This window comes from Meleagris gallopavo, chromosome 17, assembly GCF_905368555.1.
Source record: "Meleagris gallopavo chromosome 17, MGAL_WU_HG_1.1, whole genome shotgun sequence".
NCBI lineage: Eukaryota > Metazoa > Chordata > Aves > Galliformes > Phasianidae > Meleagris > Meleagris gallopavo.
The window spans coordinates 6995629-7021229 of NC_139420.1; the positions used below are offsets into that span (position 1 = coordinate 6995629).

The 25601-nt window shown below is 47.8% G+C and overlaps 1 protein-coding gene across 1 annotated transcript in view; it reads left to right on the forward strand.

Moving 5' to 3' along the window:
• The first annotated feature begins 1471 nt into the window (after positions 1 to 1471).
• Positions 1472 to 25601, forward strand: part of KIAA1671 (KIAA1671 ortholog) — a 47214-nt gene continuing 23084 nt past the window's right edge. Inside the window, exons 1-6 of the mRNA XM_085238656.1 lie at positions 1472 to 1776; positions 13545 to 13676; positions 14178 to 15831; positions 16317 to 16413; positions 17531 to 20272; positions 20788 to 20910. Of these exons, the coding sequence (XP_085094782.1) occupies positions 14231 to 15831; positions 16317 to 16413; positions 17531 to 20272; positions 20788 to 20910 (4563 nt within the window). The 5' untranslated portion in view covers positions 1472 to 1776; positions 13545 to 13676; positions 14178 to 14230. The remainder of the gene's footprint in view (positions 1777 to 13544; positions 13677 to 14177; positions 15832 to 16316; positions 16414 to 17530; positions 20273 to 20787; positions 20911 to 25601) is intronic.

A 25601-nucleotide genomic window follows, 5' to 3' on the forward strand; every position in this document is an offset into this window, starting at 1 on the left:
CATTGCACTGACAGTATTGGTGAAAACATAAACCAAAGGTCCAAAGCTCGAACATCTGCGTGCATTGGGTCCGGCAGTGTCTGCTATCGCCATCCACACCACAGTGTGGAATTACAGCTCTAATTTATGTACATGGGGTGACAGAGCAGGGCCCTGCGTTTAACTCTGCCCCTAGATTGCGGTTAACTCCAAATACTGCTGATAAATGTGGAGAGAGAAGAGCTGGGAGAAGCTGGAGGCGGGGAGGGAGCATCAGCTCATAGAATGGCTTAGGTTGGAGGAGACCTTAAAGATCAGCTAGATGCAAGGCAGTGCTGGAGAACACAGCTTTCTGCAGCAGCCCTGCAGGTCTCATGGACTCCTCTCCATTCCAGACCCATAGGGCTGTTCTCCAGGCTGTATGAGGGTTAGACACGACCCCTCCAGCCACGCACCAGAGGCTGCTGGGGAGAGCTGTGTTCTCCCACTGCAGCTCTGCATCCCGCAGGTGCAGCCCGGCCTGCTGGGACATGAAGCATGGGGAGTGCTGTGGCTGCTTTGTAGTTCAGCTCCCAGCTCCCTAGGCGCACTGAGGTTCCTCCTCATGGTGGGAAAGGAGGCAGCAGCTCCATGGGAAGGTGTCTGCTCCCCTTGAAGTCGCCCATTTCTGTGCAGCCCCAGGGCCTGGCGTGGCCAGCTCGTCTCCAGCAGCACTGCGGTGTGTGGGTGTTTGTGGAGGGCGAAGCCATCCCGGTGCCTCCTGAATAACCCATTGGGATATCTCGATGTTTCACATTGCTTTCTGAAGCACCCTGTGCTGGAGCAGAGGTTCCTAAAGATCTCGATGAGTTGAGGAGCAGAACCCTCTCTGTGAGCACTTCCATGGGGAGGGGATGGGGTGCAGAGCTCTGCATTCACGCAGCTCCTGCAGGGCCGGAGCTTTGGCTGCTGGGACCTTGCCTGGCCCATCCCTGCTCAGCACAGCCACGGCAGCTGAGGCGGCCCAAGGAAGTCACTGCCCTCGGACAGCTCGGGAGGGGTCACGGAGGGATAACGCAGCCTCGGGGCTGTGAGGTACAGCTTTGCACTCGTGTGTCCCACGGGGCTGCAACTCCTGGCACCAGGGAAAGCAGTACGGCCATGGGGGGCACACCGGCATCAACGGCTCTGCAGGAGAAAGCTCTTCAATTGGAGGAGAACTGCGCCTCAGTGCGAGGGGGAACGCCGCTTAGTGTGAGGGACACAGCTCTTCCTCAGGCTGGGCGGGAATAAGGAGATCCCCTCCCAGTCTGAGCGCTGGGCCGCGCTTCCCGCGGGGCCGGGACTCGAACCCTCGTCCTCCCCACCCACGGCCGGCGCCGCGCCCGGACCACCGGGTGCAGGTGGAATGGGGGCGGGGCGTCCCGCGAGCAATCGCCCAATGAGGAGGAGAAGCGAAGCCCCACCCACCCCGGCGGCTCCGCGCGGTCACCGTAGCAACAGCGGCGCTTCCCGCGGGGCCGGGCCGGGCTGCGCGCGCCGCGGTGCTGGCGCCGGGCGGGGGAACGGGACGGGACGCGACGGGGCCGGACGGGCGCGGCCCTCCCCCGCCTCCCGCCCCGCCCCGCTCGGCACTCCCGCCGCTCCGAGCAGCCCCCTCGGGCCGAGCTGCGCGGGGGGCGGCCCCGCTCCGCCCCGTCCCCGCCCCCGGCTGGGTGGGGGTGTCCGGCCGTGCCCGGGTGTCCGCCGGGCGGGCCGTGCGTGGGCCGAGCCTCGTTCAGACTCGGTTGGCAACTTTCCCGCGGCGGCCGGAGCCGGGTGAGTGCGGGCCGGGGGTTACGGGCGGCGGGGGGGGGCGGCTCGGGGCTGGGCTCTGCCCGCGGGGTCGCGCGGCGCAAAGCTGCCTTGTCCCATTATATGGCAAATGGTGGGCGATTCTCCTGGCGGGCGGAAGAGGTAAAGTGTGTTTCCAGGGTAACCGTGGGTTGCTCGGCTGTTCGGCCTTATGGAGTGCCGGTGGCGTTTCCTCGTCGTTGGAAGGCATTGCGGCTCTCGGTTGTAGCAGCGGCACGAAAATCTTGTCGTGGTTTGGTGACATTGTAGGGCGTGGTAGGGAAACGGGCAGCGTGTGGCGGCAATGCTGATGAAGTTGGCAGGCGGCTTCAGCCGGGGATCGTCCAAAAAAGCTTTCAAGATTGTATAAACTTTTATCCTCGCCATCTTTTGTAGCGTTTTCCTCACTGCGTCTGGGGGTTTTTCGTGTAAAAACAGCCAAGAAAATGTATTAGCAAGTAGATCTACTGAGCCTTTCTGCTTCAGAGCCATTAAGGAGGCCGGCAGCTGCTTAAATTGATGCAGCCCACGGTTCACCTGTGATGGGTGCGTGGTGTGTCGGGGATTCACCTGTAAGCCTCAGTATTTTCCCTTTCAGACCGCTCTCCACGTTGGTTCCTGGTGTGAGGCTGGAATTCCTGTGTGGCCAAAGCACTCAGGTGATTCCTGCCTGGTATCAGCGTGCTGGGGAGCTCTGAGGGCTGATAGTTAAGCACTCGGTTCCCTTTGTCCGTTACTGTATTGCAAGCTGTGGGGAGCAACAATATTTCCTTTCCTTTCTTCTTTTCCATGCTGTTTCCAGCTATGTGCAGCACTGTGCCCCTGGATGTGACCCCGCTGTGTCTGCAGGCTGCCAGCAGCAAGGAGCACGGTGTTCCTGAGCAGTCCCAAAGGGGTGCAGCAGCTCTGTGCCGTGGGTCCTGGCTGCAGGGATGTTGGCACACACACAGTTGTGCCAGGCTCTGCTCGGTCCCTGCTTGTGTCCCTGGCTCTCTTTGCAGCCGACCTTGGCACCTCCCTTCCTTTTCAAACGGGGTTGTGACTGCAGAGTAAAAAAAATGAGCTTTCTCCATGGTGAGAATGCGTTGCTGTGCGCTGCCTCGTCCTCTCCTTGGGATCAGTCTGTGCTGGAGCTGTGCTCACAGAGCTCTCTCTCCTGGCAGCTTTTCCCAGTGCCGTCAGAATGAAGCTGGTGCAGCTCCGTGTTGTTTCCCTGCTGCCCATGAGTTGCTCTGGAGCAGTAAGGGAGCGTCCCATCGGTGCTCTGAAGCTGGTAGCTGCGTTACTTGCTGGCCTGGGGATGTTTCCTTTGGCAATGGCTTTGTCACGCTGCGTGGTTTTAAAAAGCCCTGCCTAGCAGAAGGGGTGCGTGTGCACATGAATGACTAAATGCAGGATTTAAGTGCTTGACTTCCATGCAGTGCTGCTGTCCTTTCCGTATTTCCAAGCTATTGCTTTCTACGGGACGTTTTCCTGCAGGAGGATGTGAACAACACTGGTTGGAAGTCTCTTTCACTTTTGTAGCTTGGTGCACTTCCAAGATGCTGTTGGTAGGGAGATACTCAGAGTCTTCCCACAGTATTTATTAACACAGATGCTGTGTTCTGAGGCTCTTTGATTCCTAGCAGCAAGCAGCTTTTGGGAGGAAAGCTCTGTGTCTATTCAGTGCTTGGAGGCGACGTTCCCGGAGCAGCTTGCCTTGTGTGCTGTGGGCTGTTTGCAAAAGCTGGGCTGCAGTGAGCTGCTCTGTCCTGCAAGCCCGGGCATGAGGCTTGCAGCGATGCTGTGAGCACAGCCCGTATCACTTCTCCACTTGATGCACGAGGGGTGACGAGAACCTGGGGGTGTTGCAATTTTTTAGGTGTGTTTCTTGTTGGTTTTTTTTTTGTTTTGTTTTTTACATAGGAATCATCCAAAGTCATCCTATAGGAAAAGCCACGATCTGCTTGCTTTTGCATCAGGAGTCTCTCGAAGTGAGGGCTCCCTGTGCTGGAGGAGCACCTGGGGACAGCCCGGGTGTTCCCGCAGGAGCAAACTTCAGCCTTTGGAACGCGCTCGGGTTTAATGGCTCTGACAGCATCGCTGGGAGCAGCCCTTGCTGAACCCTGGGTGCACCTGTGCCCTGTGCAGCACCGTGCGTGGGCTTGCCATGCTTCCTGCTGCTCTGCTCGGGGCTGAGGGATGCTGTAAATAGCAGCTGAATTTCCTTTTTATATTCTTCATCCCCGTGCTGGGTGCGTGCGCACTGGCATCTGGGGGAAATCTGGGCTCCTGAAAGCCAATTACAGAGCTGCTCATTAGAACCTCTTATCAGCATTAAGTGCCCCAACTTTCCATTCTGAGCTAGCATAAAGCTGTGGCGTGCCTGGAAGAAGATAAATGTTGGACTTGCAATGAATCTTGCTCTTGTAATGATTATGAGTCAGGATGATCGTTAGCTTGCTGCAACAAGTAGAAAAGATAACCAAACCTGCAGCAATTGGATTATCTGCCTGGTTTTCAGTGAGAAGAGGAAAAAAAATAAATGACATGGGTGCGCTCCAGAAGTTTCCCTAAGCAGGGAGCGAACAGAGCATGCTTTCCTTAAGCAGATCGTGCAGCGGACGGGCAGCTCCAGCTTTGTGCAGCTCCTAATTGTCTGGGTGTAAGGCTCAGCGTGGGACGGTGGGAGCTGTGTGTTCCCAGGCAGAGCAGCCCTGGGCTGGGGCAGCACCGCAGCTCTGACCCACTTAGCAGCGCTCCTAAAAGCGGCCGTGCGCTGCTGCAGGCAGCTCGGGTGCAGCAAAAGGGGAGGAAAAGAAAGCAGCTCTGTTGGGTTCGGTCTCAAATGCTTTGGTTTGGTGTGTTGTCGAGTTGTGTGAAAGCATAGGAGTGTGTGTGTGAAAGCATAGGAGTGTGTGCGTGTGCTTTGCTGATGCAAACCAAGATGTTGCTGCACACATCAGCGCCGTGTTTATGTTTTCGTAGCGGCTGTTTTCTGCTCTCAGTACGAAGCAGACGCTTTGCTTTTCCTCCTGCTGTAGGAATAGGGAGGTCTTCTTTCTGTGATGCTGGTTAGAATTTGAAAGAGGCACGTAGGGATTGAAGTCTGTCCGTCTTCCTCTCTTCCAGCGAGCTCAGGCTGCAGCTTGGATTCACGCCTGGCTGCCATGCAGGCAGGGTTCATGCAGTCCCTCTCGGTAGGAGCGAGCTGTGCCAGCACCCAAGAGGGTGTTTGTGTGCTGCTCAGCCTTACAAGGCTTTCGATGGACAAAGCTGCCTCATCCGGAACGAAAGCATTTCAGCCCAGTAAAGCCACGATACGTTTTAAACAGAGTTGGAATTTTTGGCCGCAGTAACCGCGTTTGGTTTTCAGGAGAACACTCGGAGTTCTTCACTGAGCAGAACGAGCGCAGATGCCTTTCTGAGACAGGCATTCCTCTGAAGTCGTGCAGTTCAGCTGGTTTCTTCCTTTATTTGGCAGCCTGGCAAGAAATGTTGTTTTTGTTGTTTGTTGTCAGACAGCGCTCTGACTGTAACAGCGCTTGTAAATGTGGGCTATTAGCGTGATTTGCACTCAGAATATTTAAAGCAGCCTAATGGTTACCTATGTATCATCCTGTTCTCGCAGTACACGTACACAAATCACAGAATCATAAAGGCTGAAAAAGACCTCTAAGATCACCCAGTCTGACCATCCAGTTACCATCAGTGTTGCCTCCCAGTCATGTCCCAAAGTACTGCAGCCACCCTTTCCTTGAAAACACCCCCAGGGATGGTGACCCCACCACCCCGTGGGCACAGAGATTTCCTTCTTCCATGTCATATTCCTTCCTGCAATCACAGCAGCATTTAAGAAAATAGATGCCTTGACTTAAGCAATGAATCCAAAGCGTTTCTAAAACGTGTTTGAGCGGATCTGTCCTGTAATTCCTACTGGGCAACTTGCAGTTTACATTCCTCACAGAAGGCAATTTTTTTGTTGTAAGAGATGACTTCTCACTCAACTGGACGGGGTGATGGATGTTTTCTTGTCTTCTCCCGTAGCTGTGCTTGACTCACCCATTGGAAAGACTCGTCCATAGCTACAGGTCAGCATTTAGCGAAGGTCAGGGAGGCCAGTTTCTGCATGGTGAGCATTATGCTAATTCGGCTGTTAAACATATTGGAATTGTGCTTCCTTTTGCTTCTGCAGTGCTTGCAGATTCCATCGGAGCCTCTGCTCGGCGCTTGGAGTGCTGAGGGTTGGTCTGGGCTGGGAGAAGCGTCCTTGTAACCACGCGGCTGCCAGTCGTGGTTCATCCCCATCCGGTCTGGTGTTGATGTCGTGCCTATGTGAGAAGAGGAGCTGAGGGAGGCTGAAGCCCAGCATAAAATGGAATATGCATTTTTTTCTTCCTGGAAGACGCTTTTAATTGAGGTAAAAGGCTAGGATAGCTGTAACGACTCAATTCACTGAGTGCAGACATCCGGACGTGTGGATGGAAGCAGATATGTAACTCAAGTCCAGCTGCTGACCATCTCTTACAAACAGTATGGAGCCTTTTTTCTTCTATTTAGTCTTCATTCGTAGGAATGGGAATGGATGTTGTTTCCTAACCAACATGTTTGGTGCCTTTAGAGATTATTTGTGGTGTGTTAAAACATATGCAACGCATCTCTAATGTGGTGAATGTAGGTAATGTTGAGTTTGTTGGTACTGGACTGTTGCACATGAGGTGAAATACATTGATTTTGAATCCTTTTTTGTATGGTAGATGCATGGTTTGTGCACAAGCCTGGCTCTGTAAGGAGCAAGTTGCTACGTTTTCAACTTCTCTCCAAAGTCTTCTGCTCAGCTCTACTCTTCGTGTTGGAGATGTAACAGCTTTAATTCCAGGCTGATGGACATTCAGAATGCTGCCTTTATTGATGCTGAAAGTGGTTGCTCTCATGTTAAAAAAAAAAAAAAAAAAGCCATTTCTTCTGTTCAGCTTGGCTCTAATGGTTGCACTCTTCTCTGCTATGTCTCTCCTAATAACAAATTGCTCCTGCTTAGAGCCCCTTCGTTCTGGATTTTTGCTTGCAGCTGTAAAACCTTTATAAAGCTTGACCATCATCTGTTGCTGGTGTTGGCTCCTTGAAGTGCTGAGATAACTCTCACGTGGAATCTCACATCTCAGCATCCTGATAATTACACTGGTTCTGCCAGGACTCAGTGCTGATAGGAGCATGGAAAAGTCTGTGAGTGTGGGAGGGGCACCTACAGTGTTTTGAGAACACCCTCACCACTGCAGGGAAAGTTGGACACTGGGCAGTTTTGACAAGTAGACCAGTCCTCCCATCCTGTCTAACTGCGTTCTGTGGGCTCTGGTTGTCTGTAGGTTTGGCTGGGAAGTCCCTGGCATTTTCTCCCTCTCCATCACCTCTATGTTGTCAGTGCTGCCACGTCAGCGTAGTGTTGTTGGCTCTGCTGCTCTTTTTTCTCCCTCTCCAAATTGTTAAGAGTTTGTGTGTCTGAGCTGTTGACTTTCAGTTCATGGGTTATTTTTCTCTCTGTGCTTTCTTGAGCATATAAGGAGATGGAGGAGATTGCTGTAGTCATAAAGCTTCTAGATAGCATGTTGGCTGGTAATTTATTGCAGGCCTCAGTTTTCCATGTAATGTCATGTTTCTGAGGAACAATGCTCTCTAATGATGAGGTATTGTTATTGCTCACTTAGAACGGGTACAGCCGTGTTACAGTTTTGTTATCTTTAAGACAGGAATTCCTACTATGGTCAGAAAGAAAGCTGGAAGCCATTCCTTAGTTATGGGTGTTCCATCCCTGGAGGTGCCCAAGGCCATGGGTGGCCCTGAGCAGCTGGAGCTGGGGGACAGCCAGCCCACAGCACGGATTGGAACTGGGGGATCTTCATGGACCCCTCCAACCAAAGCTGTTCTATGATTGCTGGTAGAGGAGCACGGCCCAGTGGTGAGGCCCATGCTGGGTGCTGGTGTGGTGCAGCTCCTCCTGCAGTGATGCTTGGGATGAGAATTTGGGGTTGAATACAGAGCCCTGCTGACGAGGCTAGGTGACGTGCTCATATCATGAGTAACACAGATATCCAGAGGGTGGAATGGTGGACTGAATGGAGAAATTGCTACTGGGCAACTGAAGGAGGATGCGTTGTTAGAAGCGAAACATGGAGCTGCTGAGCACAGCGTGTGACTGTAGGGAAGCAAATGGGGAATCAGCGAGTGAAGACGTGGGGTGGTTGAGCTGTAAGAGCTGAGGCAGACCATAACGTTCCAAACAAAATCACGTAACGACAAACTGCTCTTGTTAGATGGAAGCTGGGAAGCAGCATGACCTATTACAGCACCTTGGTGTGTTCCATGCAGGAGTCTTTCTGCTGGTGGTGGCTCAGCTTCAGAGCTCATCCTTCCAGACAGGGGCAGGTGTAAAGCTGTGTGTAGGTCTTTTGACAGAAGCAATCTCGCAGCTCAGAGCTCAAACGCAGATGTCAGTCGCCCGCTTTTTTCCTTTGTCCTCTGTTTTTATGGCTTAGGTTTTCTTCAGGTGGTTAAATATCAGTGACCTCTGAGGTGGCACGAGACCACCAGCTTTTCTTAACGTTAAACACTGGATGAAACGACTTTGTGCTTTCTCCCTACGTTAATACCTTAATCTCTTTTTCAGCCATCAGATGAACGTACAAAAATGGGCAGCATTTATAAATGATGCCGGGAGCTCCGACTTGGTCGTCCTTTCTGAAGGTGGTTTCCCGGGCAGGGTCACAAATGCATTTTTCCAGCGCTGGCAATCCTGTTAGAATTTGAAGAGGAAGATCAGAGGATTATGGGCTTTGTCCTCCCCTGCGGTCTCTTGACACAAAAGCACCTGCCCTGCGGAGGCCAGCAGGAAATGGCTCTTTGCACCGCGCTATTTCTGTGAGACGGTGACCTTTGGAGGCTGCGTCTATAAAACGATCCCTTCCTTCTGCTTCCTCCCTGGGCACAGTGTGATTCTTCCCAGTGGGGGTGGTCTCTGAGCTCCTGTTACTGTCAGAACTCAGCCTTGAGGGTGGCATCCAGTGCTGGGGCTGGATGAGAACCGGCCCTCGTTCAGTCCAGGGGATGTACATCAATTAGCCTGGGGTTAATTTCATTGCGATTCAGAGCATGGTATGGGAACAAAAGAGAGATGTATCCGGGGGATTAACCCTCTTCCATTCAAGTCTGTGCAACGTTTATTTTAAACGTGACAAAGTGTGAAGTTAAGCTTGGTGCACAAAGAGATTGTTGTTCCTGCAAATTAATATATAACTTCCTCCTGAATAATAATGATTCCAAACAGGTTGGAGGAGAAGTGCCAGCTCACTGAGTTAACTCTTCGTGCTCTGCGTGCCAGGGGTGTGACCCCTTCTGCATTTGGGAGCTGTGGGTAGAATGGTGCTTGACCAGTTGAAAAAACCAACTGTGCTCCTGTAAGTGCTTTGCTTTGTCTTTTTTTTTCTTTTCCTTGAGTTCCACAGACAAGCTTTCTTGCTTGTAGCAAGACCCGATCATTAGTATTTCAGCTGGTATGCAGCACAAGTGCTTCTGGAACGTCTGGACTGCGTATTGTGCTGGGGAAGTCATTTGCAGGTGTTGGTTGTGGGCAAAATGCATTTCCGAGGATGAAACCTACAGGAACATTAGCAGGAGTTGAAGCTGACCACAAAAGCAAATGTTTGATGACACGAGCAAACAGAGCAGAGCTTTCTGAGACCTGCTGGGAACGCCGACCTTCTGCACGAGCATGCTTCTAGCCTGACTTCAGCCATACTAGTAATTCACGTTGTTCCTGCTGGATGTCATCCAGCGTTGGCAGAAATTGAGGTTCTGTTTTTGTTCTCTATTTCAACTGCTGAAAGAATTGAGGTTTCTGAAAATACCCACCCACTAACAAGGCAGGTGGAGTCTCTCCCGCAGAGCGCTCGCTGGGAATGGGGGATGACTCACTCGGAAGGGTACCAAAAACTCCTGATTCACTGCGATTTCAGAGCGTTTTTCCTTCGGGTAAGGTTCGTTCTGGCTGGCTCTGGTGAGACTCATCGCAAGTGAGGACCTCTGTGAAACTCAGAAGCGAAGAGTTTGCGATGAGATGGGTGAGGAGGATGAAATGAGGGAAGAATGGGGCGTAGTGAGGTGGTGGTGTGGGTCAGAGGAAATGCTGAGCGTGCTCCTGGTGGGGCTGCCGTAGGGAGAGCCAACTGGCACGGGTGCAGCGAGTGGGAAGGACCTGGTCAGGACCCTGCTTTGCACAGAGTTGATCTTAACAGGGGAGTTGTTGTTAAACCACACTGGAGTGGGGTGCCAGGAACATCCACTGCTGCTTGTTGTGGATAGATCCTGTCTGGTCACTTTTTAGATGTGACAAAAACAACATTACAGAAATCACGTAGGACTGACAGCTGTGAAAGAATTTGAATTAATTTGAATTAATTTTTTTTACGCAGGTCATCCCCTCATTACGTACAGGGGCATTTTCCTATTGAATCCTACTGTAAAGCTGTGTTTTTTGATTGTCCCACCAACTGATCGTCCTGCTGCGTCAAGGAAGTCCTCTCAGATTAATATTGCCCATTGCACAGACATGCCATTGTGTTTAGCAGCAAATTTATGATTTGATTAGACGTGTAATTACAGAAGTTATGAGCTTGTAGCACTGGGTGACTCGTACCTGTTTAACTACCTTGCCTAACACGGGTTAGGGCACTGAAATTATTGACGTGATATATATTAAAATACCAGGTGCTGGGTTGCCCCTCCAGCACTGAGATGCCAGCACATAATCAAGAAGATGGAAAATATTTCTGTTCTTTAGTGCGTGTCTGGATCTCAGTGAAGCTTTAACTGATGATAGTTATGCAATTGCACTGGCAATAGCAATTAGAGATTTACAAGTGCTTGTAAATGCTGCTATTTATAGGCTGACTCTTTGTTTAACAAAACACTAACCTTTCTCTGCAACGGGAGAAAATGTCAGGGCGGAGCAGTTCACCCTTGGGATAGGACTGGACTTCGATTTCCCAAAGAACAGGACTTTGACCTTTGATGAACTAAAAGCTTTAAGTTTGCACACGGGGAATGGAGATCTTGCAGTCCTTGGAAGTGTTCGCATTAAAGATGTATGGGACTTTGCAGGTCATATCTGTCTGGTGAGATGTGGAGCGCTTATTTTTAGATTTCTACCAGTAAACTTTCATTACTGGCAGCAGAACGAGCTCCGTGTTCTCTTGAAGCTCTTGCCATGCCTTGTGTTTCCTGACTGTGCTGCAGAAAGCCTTATGCTCTTGGTGGGACACACGCACACGGTTAAGCCAATCTTTTTTCATACGTGCATGATAAGTGATAGGATTAAATAATTAGCAGGGCAGATCCTATCAGTGGCTCCGAGCGTTGCAGGAGGCAGCAGAAGGATGGCTGCTTAAGAAGGGTTGCTGTAGGCTTTGATTCCAATGCATAGCTGGTAGGTGGGGGGAAGAAAAAGTAACTTTTTTAAGAGCGAGGCACTTGGTTAATGGGAAAACTTGTTACAGAAGCAGTGAAATAAATCCAGCACTGCTCTGTGTCTCTGCAGCGTATGGAGATGGTTGTTGGTAGCTGCTGTGCTTTGCTATACCAACGAAGAGCTGCCCAATGGATGAACACACCGATGGCACTGCAGGGTGCTCAGGAGCTGCTGCCTCTCCGCTATACAAATCTCTGTACCATTTAAAGCATGCTTGTCTGCGAGCAAGGAAGTTGGCTATAATCACGTGATTCGTGGTGGAAAAATTATCTGCAGGCTGCTGCTCCTGTTGTCCTAATAGGCTTATGGGACTTAGTGCTGATGTAAGTCACAGCGGTGCGCTGGTGGGCACGGCGGGGCAGGCAGCTGCGCGGAGCCCTTCCCTCCCAACATGGCCAAAATGACGCCCTGCAGTGAGTAATCCGCTTTGGTTTCTGCTATGCAACATCAACGTGCTTTGTGAGGACAGATCGCTTAATTAAAACAAAACGAAATGAAGGCAGCGCCTCGGGATGGGGAGGGTTGAAGGCGGTTCGAGCGCAGACAGGGCTCGTGTGTTGGCAGCATCCCACGGTGGGTCGGCAGGGCAGGAAGGTCCTGTGCACCCGCAGGTGGGCTGAAGCTGAGGAAGGGGAGTGAGGGAAGAGGCTGCTGCTGGGCGCTGAAGGCAGGAGAAGCATTGCAGGACACCAGCACCATGGGTACGTGTGGGCACACGGTGGCACTGGGACGCAGGATGTGATGCCAGTGGGGTGAGGCGCTTCTTTCCCCCGTATATCCATGCACCGGGTGAGCTTTAAGAGTCCCTTCTGACTCAATTCTGTGATTCTAATATATTGTTCTTCTTTTCAGTTTGGGGTCATGTTTCTCTTGTAGGATAGCTGAGTTATCCGAATTTAAAACCTGGAAATGGACTTCATGAGATCATGTAGGAAAAATGAGTTTTCAGCTCAGAAGCTGAGCGCAGTGCAGTGAAACAAAGCAGTGAGCGTAAGGAGAATGGGTAAATGGTGCTTTAGGAATGTTGGCTGGGGAAAATGAGCTGAGTGCAGTGAGCAAGGATTATGTCCTGCATTATATAGCCACCGCCTTGCGTTCCACTGCGGATCAACTGTGATTCCGTTTAAGAAGCTCTGTGCTGCTTTCTTCTTTTCCGGAGAGAAAGAACTCTGATACTGGAGTACTGGCAGGCATCAATGAGTGACCCATCCCTGCACACAGCCACGCTCAGGGCACGGGGCTGTGAGCACTGCTGGAGCTGGGGGTGTCCCTGTGCACTGCAGCCAGTGGGAACAGACGGCCTTTCGGTCCCTTCTGACTCCTGTGGTTCTATGAAATCAGCATCTTGATTTCTTGCTACTGCTAGCATTGCCCTTGCTTCAGCAGTATTCCTCTTCTGCTTTTCGGGCATAGCTGCTCTTCACAAAGCCTTTCATCCTTGGAATGTGAGAGCGTTTTAATCGGATTTTGATGGCGTTTCTTAGAATAAGGAGAGGGAGAGGAAGGAAGATTTCATGAGGATCTGTGAGATCGTGGAAGGAACAGATTGATGCTGATAAGCTGATCGGGTCCGGGACTATTTTGGAAAGAAGAGGCCACAGACTGGAGGGGTTTGGGGTGAGCAGTTGGGGCAGAAGTTTGGGTGCATTGGCAGGTGAAGGGGCCTGGCAAGGTGAGCCCGAGGGGAGACGGCTGCTGCTGGTTTTCCCTCATCTCTGCAGCAAAAATGTGATTAAAGGCAGAGCTAATCTCCTGCCTTTATCGGGGAGATGTTGGAAAAACTGCTTTGTCATGGTAGAAGCCGTGTTTAGGTTGAAAATGGGCCATTTGAAGGTCAGCCTGCAGGTAGGCCTTCCCACAAGGTTGTTGCAGAAAGGAGATTTACAATAGAAAGTAAATTACAGTAATTGAGATTACAGTAACACAGAGCTCAGTGTTTAACTAGTGATTGACAACATTTGAATTTGCAGACTGCACTCATTGAAATGTGGATTTAACTGTGTTTGCATTTAATAGCTATTGTGCTGACCAAATTATTTACCCTTCGCAGTTGCAGGTGGTTCAGGTGGTAATTTTTTGTTGATTCTTCAGTAACTGATAACTACACGTTCTCCATACAGTTAAATCCGGTGCCTTTGTTTCAGAGCAGGTGCCAGGATTTTGCCTTGAAATACTCAGGATTTTTGTCTCCAGTGGTATTACCCACGTAGATCTGATTGTGTGCCATGGCAGACTCTGAATGTTCTCTGATTTGCAGGAGAGGTCCGATCAGTGCTGCTGAAGGGATCCCTTCCTCTGGTTCTTAGTGTGATCTTGGCAAACTCCACTCTTCACTATGAGATGTGAGTGGGCTTGGATCCATCAGCTGCAGCAGAACATGCACATCATGGTGAGTAGCAGCAAAGCTTTTGGAAATGCATGGGATATGTGTTTGTTCCTGTTTAGCTGCAGGTTGTAACTGATAAATAAGTTTCAGTCACACTGACCTCCATATTTTTGGTAGTGTGAAAGAATATACTTGCCAGCAGTGTGTATTATGAAAAGGAGTGAAGTTTGTACATCGATGTGGGGAAGCCTGCTTTAGAAAGAAATTATTTTTTAAAGCAATTTAACCAGTGAAATTTGCTTGAGTACTGATAACTCAGTGCTGTACAGATGCTTTTGTAGGTTTTGCCATGGTTTTTGTTTGTTGGGCCTAACTGATGAATAATGGTGTGTTTTGCTATGTTTCTTTTTTTTAAGAGAAATAAGCTTTTTGTTCTGTGATGCACGTGCATATCTGAAACACACCTTCATGTGAGCTTAGCTACGTCCTGAATTAAAGTTAGAATGAATTTGTTGGATATTTGTGCTGACTCTACAGCAATACTTGCGTTTTCTTTCCTTGCAGATTCTCCTTCTTTGTTGGATTTTTTCAGTTCTGTTGAATGTGTAATTACAACTATGGCAACAAGAGTTGAAATAAATTCTACTTTGGCGTCTTTGACGACAGTTCCCGACTTAAATGAGATCAGGACTGAAGATAAATCACAGCGAGTGTATGTAAGCGTGCTCTCAGATGTAAGCAGCAAAACAAAGGAGCCTTCAGCATCACTAACAGTTGAAGAGAAGAACAAATTTGGGAGCACTCTGAGATCTGCAACAATGCCATCGCTGGGATCGAGGCCAAGACTCTTCCCCAAACCTTTTTCTAAAGATACACCTTCAGATACTTTTGCAAATGTAAAACCACCTCTTGCAGGTTTTAGATCAAGCAGTATTATTAGAAAGCCTTCTGAAGAAACAACATCTGCCAAGGTATCGGCTGGGAATGTTCCTCCGTTAGTAGATCAGAAAGCCATTGGAAATGAAAGCAAGGCTGGTAGCGAAGTGGTCACAAACGTGACCTTCTATAGTGGTCACAACACGAATACTGTCATTCTTTTTGAGGCGGCAGGCACAGAGCAGTCAAAGGTAAGCCTGGCCCAAGGAAAAAGGGCTGCTGATGACTGCAGAGTGTTGAGTGCTGTGCAGACAAAAGAGCCTCAGTGCAGTGTGAAGCAGGAGAAACCATCACCTGAGACATCCAGGAATCCTGAAGGGTCTCTTCGCAGGCAGATATCATTTTCGTCCAGTCTTCGACCAGTCTCCTGGAACTCCCTCAAAACTGGAGAAAAGAGAGATGCTACTGAAGATCATCCGGTGGAGAAAAACAACGCTGATGCAAATAATGTAAACAGTAAAGTTGATCACTCTCTTGATGCACAGCAAAGGCCAAAACCTAGACCAGTATCTGCTGTTTTTCTGGAATCTTTGAGAGATCAAAAGCATCGTACTGTGGAAGCTTCTGAGGAAAAGTCTCCTACAGAGAAATCGTGGGTTAGGAAACCAAGGCCTTTGTCCATGGACCTGACAGCTAAATTTGAACTTAAAGACCTTTCTACGAGCAAGAAGACTTGCTCATCCCATGAGAGCAAGGAGAGCGTATCAGTAACTTCTTTTACTGATGTGGGCAGCCACGGTCAGTCTGAAACGGGGCCAAAAACTGAAGAAATGGAATTTGATAAAGGCAGCTCTTCAAAAACAAATTTGAAATGCAGTAGTCAGGAGATTGGCATCCTAACTAAAGGAAAACACACGTGGGAAGCAAAGCAGAAATCTGAAAGTGAGCAAATTGAGACAAAACCAAGCATAGTGACTAATTTGCATAGTTCTGAGAGAGCCTTTGAAAGCCCTGGTGGAAACAGAACAAACAGGGAAGGGAAGAGGTTGGATCAAAAGGAAACGTGTGTGTTTCTGAGCTGTGAAAGCCCTGCAGCTTCCTCAGAAAAGGAAAACAGCATTGTAAGAGGAAGCGTTAAAAAACACATCAGTTTGTTCACGTCAGAAAATCCCAGTACCTCTGTAGATACAGAGACTCTCCCATCGGCTGCTGAGAGGGAAAACAAGTGCTTGAACATCCAGCAGAGAATCAAAGAACTGACAACAGAAAGCACCGATGCTAAGCCAGGAAATCTTCGCAGATCGCTTCAATCGCGACCGCTTTCTGCAGACCTGACAAAGATGTAGGTTTCAGAAACGTTCTGCTTAATTCTCTTGGCTTCATTGAGTTCCATAATTCAAGGTCAGGCTGGACCAGGCTCAGAGCAGCCTGATCTGGATGTCCCTGTGCATTGCAGGCAGTGGGACCAGATGGCCTTTGAGGGTCTCTTCCAGCACTGGGATGGAAATATGGAAGATAAATATAACTGAGGCATGAGAACGTTAATAGCGTTTTTTACCATTTTGCATTATCACACATCTCAAAAATCTTATGGTATACAATAAGCTACATTGCTTACTGAAAAATTGTTAGTCCTTTGCTCTAGATGCAGTAAAGCCACTGAATACCATTAGTTGTGACATGAAATAGCAATGTTTCCTCTCTAAGAAACACTTTCTGGGTGATTTCTTTTTGATATGAGATGATGAATCATCGGTCTGCTTTGGTAGAAAGTGTAAATGTTAACTAATTGGATCTGAAAGAACTGAATGGAGCCTTTTGTCTTAGGTTTACAAGTCCAACATCATCAGCCAGCGAAGTGAAGCCTGAGAAAGCTGCTGAAGTTAGGAATGGCTCTGGGAGTGAAATGCGAGAACATCAAAAAGTAAGAAAATGGCATCAGCCAGTGTAGCCTCCAGTTAGGCTTGCGTTTGGAGTGCAGAGAGCCCTATACTCTGCAGCCCATGCATCTTTACCAACCAGTGGCTTTAAAGCGGGCATCAGGAGTATTGAGAATGGCATAATCCTAATAGGTTTACTTGTGTAAGTCTATCTTTAGGCACTGGGTGGGGACGCGCTGCTCAAGCATGGGAGGATGGTGTTGTGCATTTGCAAAGTTAAACGTGCATGCTGTTAAAGGCATGGTATAAAGTGAAACATACTGCGTACTACTTTAGTGGAACTTTTAGTGTATGTAGGCAACAGCTGTTGTGGTTCCATGTAGCAATTAGCCTTCATTTTCTGTAAGGATAGCACGAACGTACCAAATTGTGACATCTGAGTCACAATTCCTTATTACATGCTGTGTGTTTATCAGTCTCCTAAATAATGTTCAGTTTAGCATTTTGACCACTGAATACTGTACAGATAGCGCAGTGCTATAAAAGCTGTTTGACTGCCCTTGTTTCTAAGGAACATTTTGGCATTTCAAAACAACTTCTCTGCTGACGCTTCATAGCACTGGAGATCTAATGTTGTTTTGAGGATATTTCTTGTGAGCTCTTACGGCTGTGTGCTTTTTTTCCTATGTAGGTTTAAGAGAGGAGTGTGTGTGATAGAGAAACTCACAGCTTGATTAAAACATCTCCATAGATTAATTTCCTTTTAAAGGAGATAAATTTGCTTTAAAAGGAAAATCTTCCATTAATGGAAGCACTGTTTTTAGAATTAGACAATAAAGTAGGATTTAAAACATTCCTTCGATCAGTGTTTTGTTTGTTTGTTTGTTTGTTTGTTTTAAAGACCCTGAAGTCAATTCCTAATGTGTCAGTTTTTAACTTGAAAACGAATTGGACCCTTGTAGGACGAGGCAGAGAATATTAAGCTATGGGGTAATTCAGACTGGTGCCACGCACTGCTGCTTAGATTACCAGTGTCTCAGTGGATTTTGTGTTTAGAGAGGAGGGATGTGGTTAACTTGCCCAGGCTGTGTAGTGAAAGTGAGTAAATGTTTTATCTATAGGTGTGTAACAGTCATAACTGTTGTTTTTTTCTTGTTCCAGAGCAAGGAGATGGCCATGCTTGCTCACAGCGGAGATCCCACCGAGGCGCATGCTGCTGGGAACCCTTGGAAATCCCGGCAGGTTTTAAAAATAACCAACAGAATGGATCAGACAGAGACAAAGGGAAGCTTCCCTGGAGACAGCCAACGCTTTTCTCAGCAAAGTGAAAATTCCGTCTCGTTCATAAGCAGCTTTGAAAAAAGATTAAAACCAACCAGTGTGACGGAAAAAACCTGCATGAAAACGGTCCGAGCCACCATGTTTGACCATAATGTTCAGAGGCACAATGTTGCTGACGACCTCCCCGGAACTGCTTTGCCACTGAAAACGAGTGGGGAGCTCGAAGCAAAGCCTGACGTGGTGACTTTGGGTCATACCAGGCGTTCGTGGGTGGGAGAAGCTTTTCCAAGCAAGTCTGCTTCTAGGGATCCTAATGATTTTTTCTCCAGTGAATGCACTTTATCTGAACGAAAAAAAGACTTGGATAAAACTGAAAATGATCCAGTATTAATAGCTGAAAAAATACCTTACTCTACAAACAAAAGTAAATGCTCTGGAATAAATGAGAAGACAAGCAAGCTGCATGCTGAAATTAAAACAGACAGGAGTGAAGATTCATCCACTGATGAAACAGGAAGGTCTAATCTGGTGAAATGCTCTTCTGAGAAAAGGAGTTTTAGACAAGGAGGAATAGACTATGAATTTGGACCCAGCTTTGGTCACGAAGTTGTCTCAACCAGTGTAAAAAAACAGCAGGTCCATTCATCTTCGGTGCTTCTAAGTGGGCAGTTATGTAAATCTCCCAGTAGCCTCCATCCTGATGTGAAAGAGGAATCTAGAGCTTTTGCTGTGAGGAGAAGTCTAGACTCAAACTGCAAAGACCAAGACTTCGGTTTACGTAGTACGGCTCCTGAAAACAGAGAAAAAATCAGAGCAATAGATCCAGAAGAAAAGGTCAGGAGAACTAAAAGTAGCATTTCTGATTTGAAGACTTCTGAAAGGTGGAGAAGGAAAACCTTGCCTCACGATTCTGTCAAGGCAGAAGAACTCAGCTGGCTCACGCCTGAAAATACAAAAAGGCTGAGTTGGGCAGATTCATTGCAATTGGAAGAAGGTTCGCTTAAAAAGAGGAACATCAAAGAGCGGATGGAGGGAAACGAGGCAAACCAAACTGCTGCTGGCAGTTCTGATGAGCACTTGAAAAATCAGAGTTCTGCCTTTGAACCAAAGGCAACGTATTTTGCAGTGACTTATCAAATTCCCGGTATTAAAAAAGAGAAAAGCTTTGTTGGTACTTCTAGTACAGGCGTAAGTAGTAAAATTTCTAGCTCAAGTGAGGGAGGAGCAATTAATCTGGGTCCTGATTTTTCTGGTAGGTCCAAACAAGAAAAAAGCACGATGAGTATGGATTGTAGAGAAGAGTCACGAGAAGTGTACGTTAAAAAGGACTGGGTAAAAGGGGAGGACAAAGATAATGCTGCTTCCAAAAACACTGCCTCTGGTAATTTTCATGTATTTGGGAGAGATAACCAGAAGCGTAATGAAAAAGGTCTGGATCAATCTAAAGACAAAATCATAGATGTTGATGCTTTTCTGTTAAAACAGGAATGGGAAAATGTGGCTCAAACTGATCTCAAAAGTAGCAGAGGAAAGGTCTCTTACCACGACCCCCGATCCTCCCTGCGTTTCGCACAGCTGCACAAAGATGGTGAAGTAGTCACGCAGAAGAGCTGCGAAAGCAGCTATGGTGTATCTGGAAGGAAGGCTGAGGATGGCTACAGGCCCCAGGTTCTTGATATTGATGCCCTTATGGCAGAATATAAAGAAGAATCGGTGAAGGGCAGTAGTATTCAAGACAAGGTCTCTGAGGAGCATAGTTTATTTGGTAGGAACAAATCAAAGAACAAAAGGAACATGCCAGACAGGGTGACTTCTTCCTATACCTGGAAAGAGTGGAAGGGATCAGATCACCATGCTGTTAGTACCAGACAGGGTGAGCATGCGGAGGAGTACCACAGGCCAGAGAAATTGGTTCCAACTGAAAAGAGCAAAGAGAAATTGGATTCCCATGGCCCCGAGTCTGATAAACAGAAGTCCAAAGACAGAAAGTTAAGCTCTCCTCCCTGGGAAAATCCCAGCTGCTTGTTTCCAGATAAGTTTGCCAATTCTCCTGTGGAGTTCACTGCAAAGAAAACATTCATCATCGATGATGATCAAGACATGAATTTAACTTCCAGGAACCAAAGTTCACAAGTTGTGATTGACAAGGTACAGCCTGTACATGCGGTTGATGTGGACCAGAAATTGGAAGTTAATTTTGCTTCCAGGCTGTCCATAAAGGCCAATGATGGGCTATTACAGAAGAAGGTGGTCACAAAAGAACAGTTCTCAGAGGTGACTCTGGAAGGCGACTGGAGCAAAAACGTAACGAGGAGCTCTGTAATAAAGGACAGAGATGATGTGAGTAAGGTGACCTGTGCCAACGACTCTTCCAACGTGAAAAGTAAGACAAAAGATTGGAAGAGCTATACATCTGGCCTAGGAAGTGCACCCCCAGATCTGAGACGCTCCTATTCAGAAAAGAGCCGCTCAGGGAAAGATGGTCTAGCACTCATGCAAGAAGTGAGAGGAAGAAAGGACCTGTACCGCTCCAGGCAGAGCTTCCCACCAGAGGGTGTGGATAATGAGTGGAAAACCAAGGTCTCATCTCAGTCGGAATCTTTCTTCCACGAGGATAAGAAGGTATTGCCAAATAGTACTTAACTGCTTCCTGTAACTGGAAATGAAAGCCAGGAAAAGATTTTGTTATGTCTCAGTAGGGCTTTTGGGTGACACGCACACACTTTTCAATACATTTAATTTCCTTTTGGTGTATTTTCTCATGGGATTTGTGTTGTACCAGACTTTGTGTTTCAAGTGCATAAATATGAATTGGTATCTTCACAGAGAAATCTTTGAAAGGTGTGCACGTGTTGTTAATGCTTTGAGCACAAGGGGGTTACATTGCTGACTCTGCAACTTTGTTTTTGTACTTACCGGGTGACTGAATTCCCCTCATTTATCCCTGAAACTTCGGTGCTGGCATTGATGTCAGTGAAATGCAGGTGGTTCCCTGATGCAGGTGACAGCTTAATGCATGATTGCACAGCCAGTTGGGTGTTGACGGGTACAATCTTTTCCATTTTGTAGTTTGAAAAGGCATTTTGTGTATGCCTATAGATGTATTCTTAGTGATGCCTATGCCTTTATTTTAACAGGCTCCTAGGAAAGAGTGGACCAAGCAGAGTTCAGAAAAAACAGATGGAAGAGAACTTTCATTTGTTTCTACTCAGAGAAGTCGCAGCTTTTTTTATAAAGACAGAAGGGCGGAGAGCATAACGGTATGTTATTGTGGAGGAGGTTCTCGGGTTAAGGAAGAGATAAGGGACGTGCAGCCTGGCTTGTTTCATTCATAGCTGTTCTCCCTGTTTTTCAAATAGTTGTGAAGGAGAGTGTGTGCCTTCTTAGCAGGAGGAGCAGATGTTTTTCCTATGGAGTTTAACTAGTAGGGAATGCTTTCACCATCCTGGTCTATGCCTGGTCTCCTAACATAACACATTAACTGTACAGCTTGTTTATGTTTCTTTCTAAACAAAGGTTTTTCATCCTGAACTCTTAAGGCGTGGGGCTGGGTCATTATGCTGCTTGTTTTTCTCAGCTTAGATAATGAAAATTCATTATTGTGATCTCTTTGGAAAACCGTGTGGACAAATAGAACTGGATCATAATCTGAAAAATTAGGAGTTTAATTTTCTTTCTGTAGGCAATAGGCAGTCAACTAATTACATGAGTAATCACAGCTTACTTTTCTCTGTCTGATTTTTCTGTTAGCAGGGTAAATTCCCTCTTCAGTTGTTGGGTGACATTCTCCTAGCTTGCAGGATGGCCTCCTATGTCAGCCCACACATACACTTGATTTTAGGAAACAGTTAACATCCTATCTCCTGAAACACAGAGTAAAGATCCGAATCTTTCCAAAGTTGCAAAATAAATGAAATATCAGTGTGTTCTGTGGAAAATCAAGCATTTAAATAGCATATCAACAACACAGACCTCTGATTTTGTGGGAGGTGGTGATGCTCCCAATGAAATCCTTCCTTATTGGAAGGACTGGCTGATTCATTACAAGTGCTGTGCTTTTTCTGTTTGTTTTCTTTAACCTTGTGCATAAGCTCACAGTAGAACAATCCTGCAGTGACTTCAGAGCACTCTTTTATGATTCTATATGCACATACTTGTAGTTTTAGAAATCTGACTGTCCTGCATCTTCTCAAAATCATTCTATTTTTGTAGAGAAGATGACAGAAGGATGTCACTATTCTTCCCTGTCCCAAGGTCACATCTCATCCCTTCTCCTGGAGGGCTAGCACTCTCGTGTGGCGATGGGATGCATTGCTCTCTTCAGAGCCTCTTTTTGTAATTGCTCACACTGTTGTTGCTGCAGCTGAGGAGAGGAGGTGCTGGCAGGCTTACGTTGTGTGCTACTGAAGAAAAAGAAAATTCAACACAGTGACTTTTGAAAGTCTGTATTGGCTTTGTAAACAAGTTTCTCAACAAAAGCTTTGGAAACAAACTCATACTGTTATGATTCCAGCCTTAAAACTTCATGGGAGGTACAGAGGGCTGTTATCCCCTTGTCTTTCCCATTCTTGGCGTGGGATTCAGATTGACTGACCACGAGTGGGAAGTCTGGATTGTTTATAGACTTCATGGTTATCATCCAGTCCCTCAGAGTTACTGAATGTCACCTGTTTGTAGTGCAAGTATGCAAAGATAGCTGTTGACAGCCTTGTGTAGAATGTGTGGGGGAAGACTGCTGTCAGAAATAGCTTTAAGGTAATAGGACTTGCCATGCCTCTGTGTGGCCCAGAGCCCCACGTGGATGTCACAGGAGGCTGTAGAGCAGAGCTATTGCTGGCACTGAGCTCAGTAATGCCTTGTGCTCATCTGAAGGAAGACAACTTTTGCTGTTTGGACATTGTAATGCTTCCCTCTGGTGGAGGAATGGAATCCTAGAGTCACTGTGCTGGAAAATCAAGGTTCAGACTCAAGTGGAAGCATTGAGCTTACCTCCTGAGTGTTGTCACTAGGTCATGTCCCTTAGTGCCACATCCATGCGCTCCTGTGCAAATCTTTTGGCTTTTCCTGTTTCTAGAGGATTAGAACATAATCAGCAAGATTGGAAAAGACCTTTAAGATCACCAAGTCCAACCTATGCCCACTCACAGAGTCACAGAATCATTAAGGTTGGAGAATACCTCCAAGGATCCAGTCCAACCATCAACCCACCCCCAGGCTCACTAGCCTGTCCCTCAGGGCCACATCTCCATGTTCCTTGGGCACCTCCAGGAGCGGTGACCCCACCATCTCCGTGGGCAGCCTGTGCCAATGTCTGACTGCTCTTTGGGAGAATAAAATTTCCCCAATGGAAAATTTATTAGTGGAGGCTTCGGGTCACAACAGTCATCCTTTTTATCAACCCAAAGCCTTGTGCTACCTGCTTTTCTGCAGCAGAAAAAGCAACACTTTCTCGCTGATTTATTCATTAGGAATGGACTTGAGATCTTAGTTTCTGCTATAAAATCAGTGCAGGAAGAAATATAAAAATCCTAGCATTTAAAGCTCTACATCATATTTCATCTCTCTCCATTTTCCCCACTGTGAAATCAGTGGTTCGGTCAACATGCTTTCTTAATTAACCTTGATTAGAATCTTTGCTGCTACTGTTTTTTTTTTCTTACCTTGTGACTGAATGTGTTATAAATATTTAAGTGCTAAGGTACAATTACAAAAGGTATTCCAGCACAGAATTATAGAATGGTTTGAGCTGGATGGCCAAGAAGGCCATCTGGTCCCACTCCCCTGCAGTGCCTGAGGCACCCACAGCTTGATCCTGGAGCTGCAGGGTGCTGTGGTGAGCCACGTGAATCATGGAAGACGTTTTCAAGTGGTGTCTTTCACCACTTGTTCCATCTCAGCTGACACAGGTCTCTAATTCTGACGTTGGGTTACAAACCTCAATGCGGAATGTGCCACGTGGGTCATCCCTGGGCAGGAGGAGGTGCTCTGCTGGGCAACCTGTGCCATTGTCTGAGCTGTAAGAAGGAAGGGGCCGAAGTCTTGAGCAGGGTGTGTGTGATAGGACAAGGGGAGATGGTTTCAAACTACAAGAGGGAGATGTAGGTTGGATATAAGGAAGAAGTTGTTTGCACTAGGGCAGTGAGGCACTGCACAGGGTGCCCAGAGAGGCGGTGGTGCCCCATCCCTGCACACAGCCACGCTCAGGGCACGGGGCTGTGAGCACTGCTGGAGCTGTGGGTGTCCCTGTGCACTGCAGCCAGTGGGAACACTGCTTTCAGACGGCTTTCAGGGGTCCTTTCTACCTCTAATACTTCTATGATGATAAAGTGACAACCTGGGTTGCAGCTATGACTTGCAACCAAGATGCATATGGTTAAAAACAAAGCGCTTGATACTGGAACTGGGGTGAGCATGGCTCCTCCCAAAGCCTCTGGTTCTTTATTTGATTTGTTGTTTTTTTCATCTTGGTTTTTACTTTGGTGAGACAGTCTGGTATCCATAGTGCAGTGATACATAAACACAGTTATTTGAGGCTGATGCGTGGGTGGGAATGCTTTACCAAAACCATGAGCTGACTTTTAAAACTGAACTGCTAGGGAAGGTAAATATTTTATAAACACGCACGGATGAAGGGTAGTGGGACCCATCCCAGCTCCCCGGTGCTCCCCAGTCTGCCCACAGCAGCTCCCTTGTGCCCAGCAAAAAGCAAGCTCTCTTGTCTTCTGATGGTGTAAAGCCTCTGATATTCAGCTTCCCTCCTCTCCAGATGGAAGCTACAAACCAGCCGTGTGCGTGTTGTTCTGTTAGCCTAAAAACCGCGTCAGTCTGGCATTAAAAGCTAAAGGCACGGCTCAGACAAGCAGAAGCAGCTTGCAGTGCTGTGTCCGCAGTGGGGTTCCCCACCAGGCCCCACCACCCCAGCTTCCTATTCCAGCAGCCCTAGGGATGACGGGTGCTGGGTGACAGCCTCGCTTCTCCAGGCTTTTTCCTTTTTTGGTCATATTCCTTCTTGGGAGCACTCCAGTCCTACATGCATATATAAAAAAAAACCGGACACTTGTTGTGTCTATTTCTTCTTGTCCACAGGAGGCATTTTTATATTAAAAGCAGCTTTTCTTGCGTACTGTGTGTACTTTTTTTTTCTTGTACACGAGAGAAGAAATAAGGTCAGCTCGCAATCTAGACCACGGATTAACGAGGCGGGCGAAGTGGGAGCGGTGAGATGCTCAATCACAAGTGGGGAGGTCACATGGGAGCTCAGCGCTGCCCAGAAGCAGCCCCAGCATCGGTTAAAGGCGCCGAGCTCAGCTGGCGATGCGGGTGCAGATAGCGTCGCTCCTTAGGCGCGCTGCCTTTAAGGGTGTGGGTGTGCTCCTGGCTGCTGCTGGAGGAGGGGAACGTGGGCAGCCCGGCCCGAAGGACGATGGTGCGGCGTTAGCTGTGCGCTGTAGAAGGATGGAGTATTACTACTGCCCGCGTTTGTTGAAGTTCTTGCAGTATTTGTGGGTGAGTGCCTCCTTTGCTGCCGGCGCGCTGAAGGGTTTGGGTGCTTTGAGCTGTTCTCTGCAATCACTGGGTAGTTTGTAGGCAGCAGCGGTGTTGCTTTGCAGTTCCTTCGTGCTCTCTCTGAACTTGGGATGTATCTGATGCAACAGGTTCTTTTGTCTTTAATGCCAGCTTATAGCGAGGAGACTGCGGACTGCTTAGAGGTGCCTCTGAAAAACCTTTGGCTGAAATTTCTTCCTTGTTTATACCTAAGTTGTAGTTCTACATACTGCACGCTTGCAACGTCCTTCCCTGTTTGCTCAGGAGCAACCCCTGGGCTCTGCTTCCCAAAACTTCCCTTCTCCTGCTGCAGCCAGGGCTGCTGCCTGCTGTGTGAGCAGAACAGCCAGCACTAACAGCATTGGAATTGTGTGTTTTCACCATTTCTAACGTGAGTGTTTTGGTA